Source organism: Manis pentadactyla, chromosome 5, assembly GCF_030020395.1.
Source record: "Manis pentadactyla isolate mManPen7 chromosome 5, mManPen7.hap1, whole genome shotgun sequence".
Classification (NCBI taxonomy): Eukaryota; Metazoa; Chordata; class Mammalia; order Pholidota; family Manidae; genus Manis; species Manis pentadactyla.
The window spans coordinates 99737662-99753707 of NC_080023.1; the positions used below are offsets into that span (position 1 = coordinate 99737662).

At 36.0% G+C, this 16046-nt stretch overlaps 1 protein-coding gene across 1 annotated transcript; it reads right to left on the reverse strand.

The window, feature by feature from the left end:
* Positions 1-13458: 13458 nt before the first annotated feature.
* Positions 13459-15766, reverse strand: TRAM1L1 (translocation associated membrane protein 1 like 1). Its single transcript, XM_036920790.2, has one exon. It carries the CDS (start codon positions 15489-15491, stop codon positions 14196-14198), a length of 1296 nt encoding a protein of 431 aa, XP_036776685.1. The 5' UTR covers positions 15492-15766; the 3' UTR covers positions 13459-14195.
* Positions 15767-16046: the final 280 nt, after the last annotated feature.

Genomic DNA, 16046 nt, shown 5'->3' on the forward strand with positions numbered 1-16046 from the left:
GTTATCCCAGTCTTGCGCTCCTACCCCAGCTTCTGTGCACACACACCTGCCTTACACACAGCCACCGTGGAAGCATCACACTGCCATCACATCCAAGATGCCAGCGTCACTGCAGTGTTCTCAGTACCGCTCTCCCTTGGAGAGTCAGAGTGATGCAGAGTTCAGCTCGGCGGCAGAAAAAAATTTCCTTTTACCCTAATATCACTTGCGATCACCTGAACACCAAAGCAGCTGGGCTCTTGGCAGAGCGTGCAGAGTTTCCTTTGAAATCCTGAGAACATCTGGCCTCCATCCCTTAATCATGTTGGTCACGTCTCTTTCCTGGTACCATAAAGAAACAGACACATCATCCACTACCCTGTATTCTCTTTTCCCCTCCAGCTCTTTCTCCAATGAAAATATCATCTCTGCTACTAGACAGAAAACAGACAATGTGACCAAACAGATATGGGATGTGCAGAGGTAGATGCTGCCTAATTTGCTTGGTGAGTAATGGGCCAAATACTCTTTACTATCCTCACCTGTGCTCTCCTTTTACTTGACTGATTTATGAATGAAGAACATTCTAGCCAAGGCTTCAAAACAGAATTTTTGATGTACAAACGTGTAAGAAAAAATAGTTTTCTCCATAATTCATTCAAGAAACATTTGTCCATTCGTTAAACAAGTAATTTTCTTGGTACTATATTGGTTGATGTGGAAGCAAATGTTTGTAATACTCCCTTTCTGTCTCCAGGGTAGGCACAACGTAGGGGTGCAGCAGTCTAGCAGAGAAATAAGTACAATAAAATGATGAATCACAATAATAAAATTTGGTGTAATATAAAATGGGGTCACAAAGAGTGGAGTGAATAATTTGATTTGAGATGGAAAATAAAAGCTGCTTAGAGAGAATGATATATGAGCAATTTGAATTTGACTACGTAAGTAGTAGCTCTCTCTCCTATATATAAGATCATTGCAGCAGCAAAGTTTATGAAACATATAGAATCACTTTGACAAGCTCAAGAAAGGAAAATATAATGGCCCCTTTTTTCTATACAGTTGTGTAGATGTAATCTATTAAAGATGGAATATCTTTGTCATTCCATTCTTACCACACCATGGGCTGGTCTTACTACATTTATCCAGTTAAGTATAATCTGATCATAGTTTTTCTGGTTCACCCAGTACAGCTCTGCCCAACCTCCCTGTCTCTCACAACTTTAACTTTATTATTGTAATTACAAACATTTAGAAAGCACCTTACTTAAGCACAAGGTACTGTCCTATGTGCTGTAGTTGAGGAGGCAAAAGGTGTGTATATTGATAGCCAAAGCTTGGTCTTTGCCCACAAAGCAATTTACACCAAGAAGGAAAGGACAGCTACTAGGTGTGAAACAGAATTCCTTTATTTGTCTTTTTCAAAAAAGGAACACTGATGTTTTGTTTTAAAGACTACTTGTCTTATCCCAGCCAAAAGATGAAAATCATTCTCTGCTTGAAGAGAGTAGTTGAAACCAGATAGAAGTGAATATAATAAAGCCCATTAGAATGGCATGGTTTGTTAAGAGAATGCAGCCCTGTATTTGTTATTCACACACTAAGATATATATATATGAATTCTGCCATTTAGGGTATATCACTTCAAGCTTTCCTATGTAAGAGGAAATAAAAACTTATTGAGAAGAGCTACAAAGGAATAAAATTTATGTCATTAACCTTCACTTGGAAAGAGGGTTTCTTGGTATTTGGTAATTGCTTTTTGATATTTTTGATTGCTGTTTATTTGGATAATGGGCCAGCCCACTGAGATGATATATAAAGAAAGGTAGTACCTACAAGCTATGCAGCTCCTTTTCCCATCATAGTTATAGATCTTTAATAGGTTTAAGCATTATATCTTTTAGCAAATATAATCATTCAGCATTTTGTAAAGTAAGCAGAGCCACACTAAGTATTATGAAATAAAAGGGTTTAGTAAAGGTGTTAGGGTTCCACACGGGTAGAAAGAGCATTGGCTGCGCATTTCATGAGGCTGCTGCTGGAAGGTCAGGGAAACATTCACAAAAGACATCAGCCTGGACAACCGAAGAAAATGGTTTTCAAAAGTGCCTGGTGGTTACTACCATGAAGGAGGTGTTGGGTGGATGGCTAGGGTAGGTGAAGGAGATAGACAGGCACAACAATCTCAATCACAATATAAGTTGGTCACAGAGATGGAAGTGCAGCATGGAGAACACAGCCAATGGTTCTGTAACATCTTTTGTTGACAGACACTAACCGTACTAGTTGGGGTAAGGATTTAATAATGTGTGTTAACTGCTGAATCACTGTGTTATATACTCAAAACCAATATAATAATATAAGCCAACTACAATTAAAAAAAGAAGTTAGTAGGAAAAATACCACAACTCTCAATTATCTGGATATGACCCTACCTATTACCTCAACTTGCAACAGAAAAGCTAGAAATTGAAGAGAAATCTAGTAGCCACTGTATTTGGCCATCAGTATGTCCTGAGAGTATGACTACTCCTTTCTTCTGCTTTTCATGTCCAATGTGAGGATCATTCATGAGCACATACTAATCCGGAGCCAAAGAGAAGGGGGTTCTAAGAAATGTAGCACTTGACATTGTAGTAATGCAGTATTTGCTATTAGCCCAGGAAGGATCTAGTAGTTTAAACAGGACTTTATATTTGCTACCTGAAGACACTGCTACCCCAAGTTTTTTATGGTAATAAATAAGTGATATGATTATAATTTTGATAATGCTAAATTTAGTATAGTGGTTTATAATCTGATTAATTTGAAATTTAAGAGATAATGAAGGATATTAAGCTTTCATTTCCTTATACAATCTAATATACTGAACATAGTATACTGAAATCCATTATTTACAAAAAGCTGTTTTTCATCAGTTTGTCAGACTTAGTGTCAAAACATTGTTCATTAGGTTGATAATGTGGTGAAAAAATATTGATTCTATCACTAATTAGGTTTGTCATAAAACTAAATATAAATACGATATGACCCAGCAATTCCACTTCTGGAAATTTACCTGAAGAAAACAAAATTAACTAATTTGAAAAGATAGCACTCTTATGTTTACCATTATTGACAATAGCCAAAATATGAAAGCAACCTAAATGTCCATCAGTAGATGAATGGATAAAGAAGTGGTACATATATACAATGGGAAATTACTCAGCCATAATAAAGAATGAAATCTTGCCATATGGGTCAATAGAGATGGACTTAGAGAGTATTACGCCAAGTGAAATAAGTCAGACAGAGAAAAGACAAATACCAAAATTTCACTTTTATGTCAAATCTAAAAAACAAACCAAATGAATAACAACAACAACAAAAAAACAGAAATAGATTCATAGATAACATAAAAAAGACTGATGGTTACCAGGGGAGTGGATTGAGGAGACAAATGAAATAGGTGAAGAGGGAAAAATTAGTGAGAATGTTTAATGTCTTGATGGGTGATGGTTACATGATTGTGTACACATGTCAAAATTCACTGAGCAGTACAGTAAGATATATGCATTTTATAGTATGTATCTCAATCTAAAAAAAAAGTAACGAAGCTATTGCAACACAGAAGTCTGGAATTCCAGATCCATGGAACATAATTCAGAAGGAAGCAGGATCTGGACTCACGCACGCACGCGTGCACCTAGTAATATCATCGTGTCACTTAGAAAACTAAATGCAGAGAGATGGTCTTAAAACTTGCTAGAACAAAAGGAAATTAATGGAAGATGAACAGCGAGAGGAGAACTGATTTTCCACAGGGATGATGTGGTAACAAGGGTGCGTAATATAAATCGCTGCTGAGAGAAATTGTCAAGCTAGGAGTCTATATCCAGTAAAAATATTTTCATGGGGAAATAGTACTACTCTTAGACCACTCTTAGTCAACTGTGGCTCCTCCCCTGGCCCTTGGCTTGAGGGTTTCCTTTCTGACCCTTCGTTAGTTTCACACTGACTGATAGGCTTGCAGATCTGTAGGGCATTGGGTGTATGCCAATCAGAGTCCAGATGTGTTTTAATTGTGTTTGAGATTTATTAGGCTTGTTGGATGTGAGGATTGGTATTAACAGTTCTGAAAATTTTCCAGCTATAACCATTAAAATATTCACCTCTCTTGTCTCTATTTCTGGAACTCCAGTAAAACACATATTGGACCTTGCTTGTCATTCCCATCTTTATGATCCCTATTTCTTTGTTCCATTTTGGCATAAGTTTTTCTGACATCTCCTTAGCTTCAAATGTTTCTAATTTTTTAACTATTTCAGTAAGTTTTAAATTTTCCTTAATATACATTTTTCATAAACTTCTATTTTGTATCTAAGTCACTTACATCACATTTTAGAGTTCTCTGTTTTCTGGAAATATGTTTAACCTGTGTTCTTTCTTTTAGCATACTAATTTTTCAATCTCTGGTATTACATTTAGTACAAGAAGTCTGTTAACATTACTATATAGAAGTCTTTTTCTGTCACTTATCATATGTTCATGATGTCTTGCTTTTTGTGCGCTTAATTATTATTTGATTTTCTGTGAGATGTTTACTTCTTTGTAAAATAATTTTTGGCAGAGATCTAAACAATTTTCTGGAAAACCAAATGAAAGTTCTTTTCACTAAGTAATTTAACCAATTTCATGTCTCCAATTCTGATCTTAGGATATGTATTTTGTTGGAGCACAGAAAAAAAGAGCATCCAAGAAGAGATCCTGTTTGTTTTATTGCTTTACTTAAGCATTGGCCACTATCTGTCCATTCCTAGGAATGCTGCTCAGTATTTTTAAGGATTCTTTCTTACAAATTTTCAAATTTGGTAAAGTATTTCATAAGCAAATGCATGGGAATAGCTAAAAGACAAAGTTTTTATACCTCCTTAGATTTTGTTTGAAACTAGAACTGGTTTAAATTATTTCAGTCAATCCTGAATTTGCTTTTTTATGGAAACATTCCCCAATACATGCTAACTATCTTTTAGAATAACTCAAAAGAAAACATTATCAGACAACTAATGTCAATATTTTAAAAAGGCATGGTAATGTAATGTTATTCTCCAAGGCTGCCTGCTAGCCAGTGGGAAGACAAGTGCTTTTCTTCTTAACAACCTTGAAAACAGATGAGAATAAATAGCATTTCCCCAGGAAGCAAAATCAGCCTCTGAGAACTTCACAAGATACACATTACTGGCCAGCAGTGCTGCACATTTAAAAGGACTACTGGATGAGTTAGAGGTCATTCCGATCACACTGCCTCCATGGAGAAGCATTGGCACTTCACTATAGATTTCCCTGCCAGAGCCTATTCCTGTTTGACATTTCATTTGACTCAGGGCTTGGTTTCTTCTCTCCAAGGTTGAAAACTGGGGTCTAGTACATTTCTTTAATAATGTCACATTCAAAAGAGTGACTCCAATGAGTGGACTATTGAGGGCTTAGTTACTTACATCACGACCATCACTCAGGAAAATAATAAGTAATATAATAAAGATATATTCCCATCAGGGCACCAAGGATTTATTCAAACAGCTCTCACAGAATTTCATACAAAGTATGAAGTGGATATCATGACTCCATTTCTAATTTACAAATACTCTCATGTTAACTATTCTCACACTAGCATACATTAAGCTGTAGGTCTGCTTATTTTGGTAAATTAAATTTGCTTTTCGTATTTTTCAAAATGGTTTCTATGTGATATATCACACGGAATTGTCTTTATGATGACATATTTTAGCAGGCTTGTTGCTTTCTCTAAGCCTCACCAACCTCATCATCCTCACAGGGATTTCGTTAGTGACTTAACTCCAACAACTGTAACTTCAGAAGTTACTGATTCCTTTGAGGTTGCCCTCCTCTCTCTAGTATCGAATCTCACCAACCCTCCCAAGTCAATTCCAGCTGTCCTGTCCTCCGCCATTCACTTTGCTACAGGTCAGAACGTGACAAGCCCTGGAGCAGGGATCTGTGCTTTCTCCACCGCTACCCTTTCACCAGCTGTCCCACTCCCTTCAGCACCTCCCCTCCTGTCCATACTGCTGCTGGGGACTCACGTGGTGGCAATGCCGAGCAACAGACTTCATTTGTCTGAACAACCAGGCACAGTTCTGCTGAAGTCAGGATGCCTGTTCCTGACACTAGGGCCGCTCACCTCTGCACAGCCATAGGATCCCAAGGCACACTCCACCACCGTATTTATCTTTCCGAGGTCACTTGACACTGCTCTTGCAGACAGCTTTTGGATATCACACTATTGCTGATTCTCAAGTGCTAATGCCACTTGACTACAACCTGCCCCCTGGGCATATTATTTATCATTGTATCCCCACTGATGACCACCAAGTCTGGAATATACTAAGCATTCAATAAATATTTGAGGAATGGAACTTAATTACTTACTACTGACCATTTAATTAATTGGTTATTTATTGAAACTCACTTTTCTTCTGAAGTTGAGGAAATCATTTCCCAATCTTTATTGAATTGTCTCCACTCTTTTACAGAGACAACAGAGTTTAGGCCTAAAAAGGTATAGCCAAAGTTGGCTCAAAACAGCCATGCCATTCTACCTGAGTGACTGTTTCCCATGACATCTGTGTGCTGTTACTCGACCTTCCCAAAGTGCACTAAAGCCTTTCCTTGATGACTATTTTCTTGGCCTCTTTCAGGCCTCTTTCTCTTGCTATCCACCCAATCACAAGATTTCATCAGACTTGCTGGGTAAATCCGAAGCTTAGCTACTCATAAAGTTTGTGTTCTTATTTTATTCATACATATGTATGCATGTGTGTGACAGAGTTACTTGTAAGTTATTTTAAAATGGGAGAAATCACATCCAAATTATTTTATTTTTGTTAACACATAATAATATTAAAAATTCAGTGTCCAAAATGTAGTAAACTAACATTTAAGTCATGCTAATGAATCTAGAATTGTTTGGGCATTTTATTGTGAATTAGCATTGACATAATAATTAAGTTGATTAAAAACATCAGCAGGCTTTTGTTTTCTTGATGTGGGTTTTCAATAAGGCATGATTTCTTTTCTTGAGTAATTTTCTGGTAAGAATTTAAAGATATTTGATGGTTGGTTTCAAGAATTTCTCTGATTAAATAGCCTATCTAATTAACGACAAGGTAAGATGGTTGAACCTGGTGAATCCTAGAATTATGTTTTAAAAAAATAAAACTTGAAAATTGTATAATGTGACACATATGTACTGTTATGAGTAATGGTTGCGTGATGCATTATTTGAAAGAATTTAAAGCAGAATCCTAAGCAACTAAAGTGCTCCTAGGATTTCAGAAGTGTAGAATATATGCTACTAGAAGTGGTAAGTTTTGCTTAATTGAACACATTACATTTCCACACATTTTTCAACCTTTCTGATGGCGACCTGATGTTCTTTTGGAACAATCACTCTCTGTTGCGGCTGACAAGCTCTTTGACTGACTGACCGAGATAGACATCCACCCACCTCCTACAAGAGTATATGAACTGTTTGTCAACATGTTAGCCTAAGAGAGGACAACTGCAAATGCTTAGTTCAGTATCTTTCCTGTCTGAAAAGGTTTTACTTTTCTTTTCTGAGAGGAAAAAAAAATTGCTTAAGTTAGAATAGCACATATTGGGGAATAAAGAACAAGAATCAGCTAATGCCATCCTTTCAAATATTTTATACTATTTTTCTGCTTGGATTTAATGGCAGCAATAAGTCTAATTAAACCTACTATAATGTAATAATATAGAATAAAGGTAAGGTTTCTGTATATTTAAAATATATGTAACATATGTAAGTATATATAGGTTATATATATTATATAAGGTATATATATTATATATGGTATGTATATTACATCTATATATGTATATATATGTAATACACATATATGTGTGTATGTATCTCCTTGTATGTATCTATTATATGCAGATGTTCCAAAGGTTGTCCCAGAATATCCAAACTGGAGACTTACTTTAAATGTGCTCTTTAAAATCAGGAATCCATGTTGTATATGCATTTCTTCAGTGGACTCATATAATTTGACTGCTTGTGCATGTCATCCTTCTCCTCTCTGCCACTTCATCTATTTCAGTATACAAATACACAAATATTCTTACTATCTCCTATGCTAAACACAGTTCAGTATACAAATACACAAATATTCTTACTATCTCCTAGGCTAAACACAGTTACAACAATAACCATTGTTGTTCTGTTCATGTCCTTCTTCATGTGTCTCATGAGGGGATGTACTCCTCTTGTCCATTTCTCTTCACAGAGACATTTATTGGAAAAGTGTCTGTAATACCATATCACAATCCTCACCGCCCATCTCTCCTCTGTCCGTTCCAGTAGTGCTGTCATCCTCCCAACTCTACTGAAACTCACCTGGCCAATGTCTCCACTTACCTAACATTGCCAAGTGTAGGCTTTTCTTTATTTCTAATCTTAAGGAACTTGAACTCTCAATAGTATTGGATGGAATTGCTATCTACATCCTCTTACTACACTTTTCTTTTGGGTTAGGAAACCCTTTACCCTTGTTTTTCCCTATCTCACCAGCTATCACTCAATTTTGGGTCCTGCAATGGTTCCCCGCCTTAGTATTACTTATCTTTTCAAACAGTACTTATCTTCTTCTTCAGCATTACAGAGTACTGTTTAGGATGTGAAGCATCTTATATTCATATGCACTTTGGAAATGGCATTCTGACTCATATACTGAGGATTCTTACAGTAGCTTCCTGTTAGAAGACACGATAACAGAAAAGGCTCTCAAGTTTCAAAGTATGGCAAATCACAAATGCTGTTAGGATGACATGTGACATGAAACCATTTCCAAACAAAAGCCTAATGTTTGGAGCCAAGATTTTCACTGAAGTGGCTTAAAAACAAATTATTAAAGTTCACCTATCTTTGTTTTTGTAAGGTATGTGTGGGCTCATACATAATGTATATTCTGCCCCCAAATCAAATTCACTGTCAGTCAACATATTTCTAGTGTGTGCTTTTCCACTGTACTAGACATTGTGCTATATGCTAAGGTAACTTTAGTGATTTTAAGATTCATGATCCTAGACCTCAAATTGGTATATGAGACAGGCAATAAATCAATAATTAACACTTAAAACTAGAAAAGGGTATAAAAAGTAGAGGAAGTCAAATATTAGAAAAGGTAGCAAAGGAAAGTTATACTAAATTTTGTTTATTTATTTTAATAATAAAATAAAAGGTTAATTCAGCTGAATTCAACAAATTCTGAGAAATTTCTATCTAGGAGACCCTATGTTAGTGAGATGGCAATGATGAAAAAATGTATATTACAGGATACCAAGGACTTTGCTCTCTAGTACTCATATCTACTAATGAGGTTTGTTGGTGCTCTTTGCTTTTCCTAAATAAATGCACAGTTCATTTACTTAGTCTGAAATTTAATTTTGAATATGTTAAGAACTGAATTTTTATTCTTAACATAATTTAACCTTTCAGTATAAGGGCCCATATTCAAAATAGCATATATTAGAGGTTTTCACATGATATCACTTGTATTTTCTGTCATTTATGTAAAATATAGTCTATAATTACTATTAATTTAATAACTTGAAAATGAGTGCGCATTTACTCAGAAGAGAATTTCTATACATTTTATATACCTGTATTTGTAATGTACATTACTCAATAGTCATTCATACTAGTATAAAATATCAACTAGATACATAGGCAGAACTATTGCTATACTTGATTGCTATACCTTTCTATTGCCTCCTACTCAGACATAAGGGAAAACTCAGTGGTGCCATTTGTACAGCACTTATAAATGTATAGGGGTGGGGAGGATGAATAGGTGAAGCACAGAGGATTTTTAGGCAGTGAAACTATTCTGTATGATATTATAATATTATAATAGTAGATCTATATCATTATGTGTTTGTCAAAACCCATAGAATGTTTGACCCCAAGAGTGAACTCTAATGTAAACTGTGGACTTTGGGAGATCAAGATGTATGAATGTAGGTTTATTGATTGTAACAATGTACCACTCTGATACTGGATGTTGATAAGGGGGAAGGCTGGGATTGTGGGAGTGGATTCAGGGTATATAGGGACTCCCTATACTTTCTGCTCAGTTTTCCTGTGAACCTAAAACTTGTCTAAAACACAAAACATAAAAACTTCTCTACAAAAAACTTCTGTAAAACTTATTAAAAAATAATTAAATGTATAGGAAAAATTTTATTTATGTGTATACATATGTGCATATATATATACATAAATACACATACATATATATGTTAAATGAGACTGTATACATAGTAGCTATAGACAATACATGAGCAAGTATCTACACACAAAGAAACTGTAACACTGTACATACATAGATTTTTAATCTTCATAGCAGCTTTTTGAAATAAATATCTTTCTCACTTAAAGACGTGCAATCCAGTAAATGCAACGTTTAGATGTCTTACAAAGTTCACACAGTTCTAAGAGCTAATGGCTTACCCTAACTTATTCTGTTAACCATTATTCATGATCATATTATTACCTTCCTTTGGTGTAAGGTATGTAAACTGTTGATGTAAATTGTAATTTATATCAATACAACTCGGAACATCTTTTTAAAAAAACAACATATTAAAGGTTATAAATTATATTTTAATATTTTTTGGCAACTTGGTATATATCAGTTTATTCATGAAGGACAGCTTTTCAAAATTTAATGAAACAGTAAGGGCTGCAAGAGGTGGGAACCTTAAGTCTATGTTGGGATGTAAATACTTTCAGTGTATGATGGCTTAGGTAAAAGCACAATTGGGCAAGAGGAAAAGTTCTCTGTTTTCTCAAATTTTCCTCAAGCCATGAAATTCTGTGCATTGACATGACTTGATTTGCTGAATGGTGGTGGTGGTGTTGAAATTGAGTATTTTTTGCTTTTAATTGGGGGATTCACTTTCCTTTTATTTAACATAGGTTATTTTTGCCTGCCATAATATAAGTACCGAAGTCCTAGTCTGCTCCACATGCCACATTCTCAAGCATGCTTTCTCCTCCAGAACTTCCTCTCATGAACTGCTCCAATTTTTCATTACTGTATAAATCATCAGTAATAATTATTTTTTTAAACTTTGCATAAATAATTCAAATTTACTCAAATTGAATGAGAACTTAAAACTTTACCCTTATTTTTCCAAATTAAATACCCTTCCAACACCTTCAATATCTTTCTAAATACCCTTGTGATACTCTGAATTAAAATAATATCAGATGATTCTGTCCTCAAGAAACTTTAAATCATTCATGTTTGAACTCTAATCTTCTTGAATCTATTCCAGGTTAATACACTATTGGCTATACATTTTTACTCCACAGATAAACAAATATTGACGAGAGATAAGTGAAGAAATATTTATAAGGTTATTGTTTTCCTACTGAAATGAAATAGAGAATTATACTGAACACTAGGAAAATAAGAGGGTGTTAAACTTTATTGTCCTTTAAGAAATAGGTAGGCTGAAAAACACATTTATACTATTTAAGAAAAAAGGAACATGCTTTTAAGTATATGCTAGTAGAATAATTTTTTTAAAAAAGACTCATTTTGAACCCATCCTAGGAAATCTGCATCTGTAGACTTATTTAAGGAACAAAGTTTGGCAGGCCAACTGAAGCCAATAAATCAGAGCAAAACCTTTAAATCCTAATATCAGGCATATCTTTAGGACTCTTGCAACTTTTGGTAATTAATCAGTTATTTGAGCTTTCATTGGCTTAACAAATGCCTGCTTTAAAAATACCTTGAATAATCATACGGAAATTTTTGTTTCCATGTGGTCCATTTTGACAGAAACCAAACCAACATCACACTAAAAGAACTACAGCATGACTTCTGTTAGAAGGTAATTTTAAAGGCAGAGAAACTTAGCAATTTGTATTGCACTGAATTTCATTTATAGCATTACTCTCATAAGGTATTTGGCAAACATTTGTTTTCCAGCAGCATTTATTGAACTTTCCTGAATAGTTGTACCCAGCATCCTTCCCCCATTTCTTCCTTTTTAATAACCTTGCTACATCTTGTGAACCCATGTTTTACAAAATAGAGACTTTGCCTTTTTCTACAGATGAAGCATATAACCTAACTTAACCTATCAACCCAGTAGTACATCTTTTTATCAAATGAGTTCACTAAAAGTAACTCTCAGTGTTTTAGAAATTCTAGAAATCTGGTTTTCTCTCTTCTTCTCTACCATGAGGTATGCAGATATTAAATCTAGTACAGCTGTAGTCATCTGCTGCCAGTCGGAAAGTTAATCTGATGCAGTGGGGTGGAAACCCAAGAAAATCCTAGAGAAATCAATCTGTACCCTAATTACATTTAACATCAAGCCCAAGTTAACTCTTGGCCCTGTTAGTCACTTGAGATAATTTTCTTGCAATCACTTGTCAGTTTGAATCATGCCTACATTTATTTGCAAATAGGAAAGAAAGATGTTACTAGGAGTGGGGTTACACGTAACAATGTGGAATTCTTTAAAAGCAAGAAAAGTGAGAAGAGCCACTCTCCTATGAAAAACTGAAAATCTTTATTTTACAATTGCACAATGGTTAGTTAAAGTGGAGCAATTGTATTTTGGGCCTCAGAGCATGTACTACTGAGACTACAGTAGAAGGCAAAAGAGAAAAAAAAAAAAAACAGTAGGATTATGGACTCTACAGCCTAAAAGAAATAATGTTGCTTAATTACATACTTCTTAAAGTAGACAGGATAGAAAAGACCGCTTTGCCAAGGCTAGCTCTCTGTCTTCGGCACTACAAGAATACCAAGTTTAATTTTCAGGGTCTCCTCTCCAACCCCAACCACGATATGAAAACTTGAATTATCCACGACAAACCAAACAGAAGACTATCAAAGACAGAGAGATGAGAGACATAGGAGAAAAGAGGAACAGGAAATATATAGCCTTCTCTTAGCATATTTGTAAAGCACTGTCACCTGAAAAAAACATAAACACTCACCTTATGGAAATGGAATCAAAATGGAAGTTGAGAGAAGATAAATATAATAAATACTCACCCACTACAGCCCATTGTTTCTCTTGGCTTCTGTAAAGATATAATTTATATATACATATAGTAAATAAATAAAAATATATATCTCTCTAAAATATGTCTCATAATGATAAATTTTCCCAATTAAAGATGCTACAACATAATTTTTCAAAAGACTATTTATCCACCTAATTTTCAAAATTACTTAAGGTTAGTGTATTAAATGCTTTCCAGATATAATGAGCAGATGATATTCCTTTCATAGATACAAATCAAGTAAGCATTATCAAGTTTAACAATACTTTTCTAAGATGCTGTGTATACCAAAATTAAAAGTCTCATTAAGGATAATTCTTAATAAACATATAAAAAAAACTAAGTCTGATTTTCTTTTTCAGTAAATATTTAATTTTCTGATTTCCAGTTTACAAGTGTTTAAATGGACAAGAATAATTTTACCTCTTCAGTACTACTTTTTTATTAATTCGAGATATTTTGATTCATTAAATGGCAATAAATCACATGTTATCCATTACTATTTTGTTTTTTTAATAGAGATGTTAACAGCAACAATGACTGCCTATAAAACACATCATTATTTTGGTGGTTTTACAAATCTTTTCTCCAGTTGTAAATCCCTTCCCCCACCCCCCAAAAAATCTAAGAATTAGAGGATACTGGAAACTTAATGAAGTTGACTTTTACCTTTATATTTCCATTTTATCCCTGAAGGACAACATGAAAACTACGACTGCTCTAATAGACCAACTTGTTAATGTTGTAAAAGATTGGTGGGGGCAAGAAATTCTGTCACTGATATGTGGAATTTTGTAATTATCTCTACAGATCATTGGGAAAATGTTCAAAGTTAAAAATCAAAACAAAATATGGTGGTGATCCCTAAACCATTTTGATGGGGAGTAGCTTAGTCTAAAACAAATTTTTTTCCACTCATAATCATCATCCTCCCTGGAAATGTCTTTGAAAGAAATGTTACACAGTACAATAGCAAAAATCAAAGACAGCACAAACTATTTTCTAGAACAGAGAATTCTCTAGCACAGAAAGTGTCTTATAGCAGAGAGCAGACTTCTTTGTGAACATAAACCAATTAGTTCGCAATTCATTATTATGAAGACTTCTCTTTCCTCTTATAGGGAGAGTCTACTCTATTTGAAGTTGCCACACCATTTTCTGTTCCTTTTCTAGAAGACCTGCCTTTAGTCCGTTTCTTTTTCACACTTGGAGCCTGAAGAGTAGCATCTTCTTCCATCCATCTCTGAAGCTGGACATTAAATAAATTCCATGTGATGTATGCTTGGATAGTGCAACTGGATGACAGAACAGCAATTTTAGCTGCCAACACGTTGACATTTCCAGTAATGGCATCCGGATTCCGATTCTGCCCTCCGGCCAGGTGAAAGCCAACAGTGAGCACTGAAACAATTAAAGTCACAAGTCTACCCAAAATAAAGACAACTGCCCACAGAGAAACCTCTTTCTGGTACTTCTCATCACTAAAATAAAACAGGTCGCAAATGTGGGAAAGTAATTCAACAAAGTAATGCATCATCAAAAGAAGAAGTCCCAGGTGATTCAAGTACAAGAGATAAGCGCCAGCAATGTGAAAGAGGTGCAACCCCATGTAGACAAGTTGACGAGGGATATCTTGTTTTTTGGTCCTCTGGAAGTAGAGTTCAGGAAAGGCATGAAACCAGTAAGCCAACTGTGATATGTAAAAAAACTTCATTTGAAATGTCATCATATTATGGGGATGAGACCTCCATAAGAGAGTTGGGTCTGACAGGCAGTTTTCAGAGATTAGAATGAATGTGCCCCAGATACAAGAAACGAAGTAGAATACACTAAACTGACCAGATTCATTGAATTTGCTTTGTTTCGCTTTAGGGAACTGCATTCGCCTGTTAATTTTATCCAACACATACTCCTGAATTGTGGCGTGAATGATTATTGCCACTAGCATGTAGAAGAAAACCGTGGCCAAATCTTTGATGCCATAATAATAAAGGAACTTTGATTCCGTGGCTCGTTCGTCTGCTGCAGGAAAGGTAACACCGTGCTGGAGGGTAATAAAAACGATAGAGGCTTCTGCTGTTCCCTCGAACATAAGCCCCAGCACGAAGAACATCCCCACGCAGGCGACGAGGTCCGCATGATTCTGCAGGATGAATTCATGGCTCAGGACTGGGGGGTTCTTGGTGCTCTTCTTACGAAACGCCATGGTGGCGCTTCTCAGATACTCACCGACGAGCCGCAGCTGCCTCCCCGGGCTGCTCCTTACGGCGCCGGCGCCGCCGCCGCCGCAGCTCCCGGGGCTTTGCTTCCCATCCCCGAGCCAGTGCCGGGTCGCCGCGGCCGCCCAGAACACGTCAATCAAAGGCGAGGGCCGCGCTGGACTGAGCATGCGCGCCGCGGGCGGCCGAGGCAGGGAAGGAAATCGAGCGCCGCGCGGGTACCCGGCGCCAGGCCCGCGGCTGTGAGCGTGGATCTCCCACGTTGATCGTCGCCTTTGGAAATCCACTGCCACTGGCAAGATGCTCCTGAATTATTTTTCAATGGCATCTTCATCAATCATCATAACGAATCAGGATAGAGCTCTGGTGGCTCTTCATCAGCATGATTATAAAAACAGCGTCATCCTCATAATGATAGAAGGCAGCTCTCACAATGCTTAGTATTTACCAGGTACTGTGCTGAGCACTTCACTTTCGTTTGTAAATGTAACCTGTCTAGTACCTCTTGTGGTGAATACTCTCATAATCTTTGTTAAGTTTTTTTTTTTTTACAGATGAGAAACTGAGGCACAGAGAGGTTAAGTCCAGATGCCCAAGATGACACAGCTGCTAAATGTCAGAACCAAGATGTGACTTCAGTCTCTGTGCTCTTCATCCTTGTACTGGATTGCCTTTTATTGTAAATCAGTCACACGTGGAAATACTCTACTAGAGCAACAACGCGT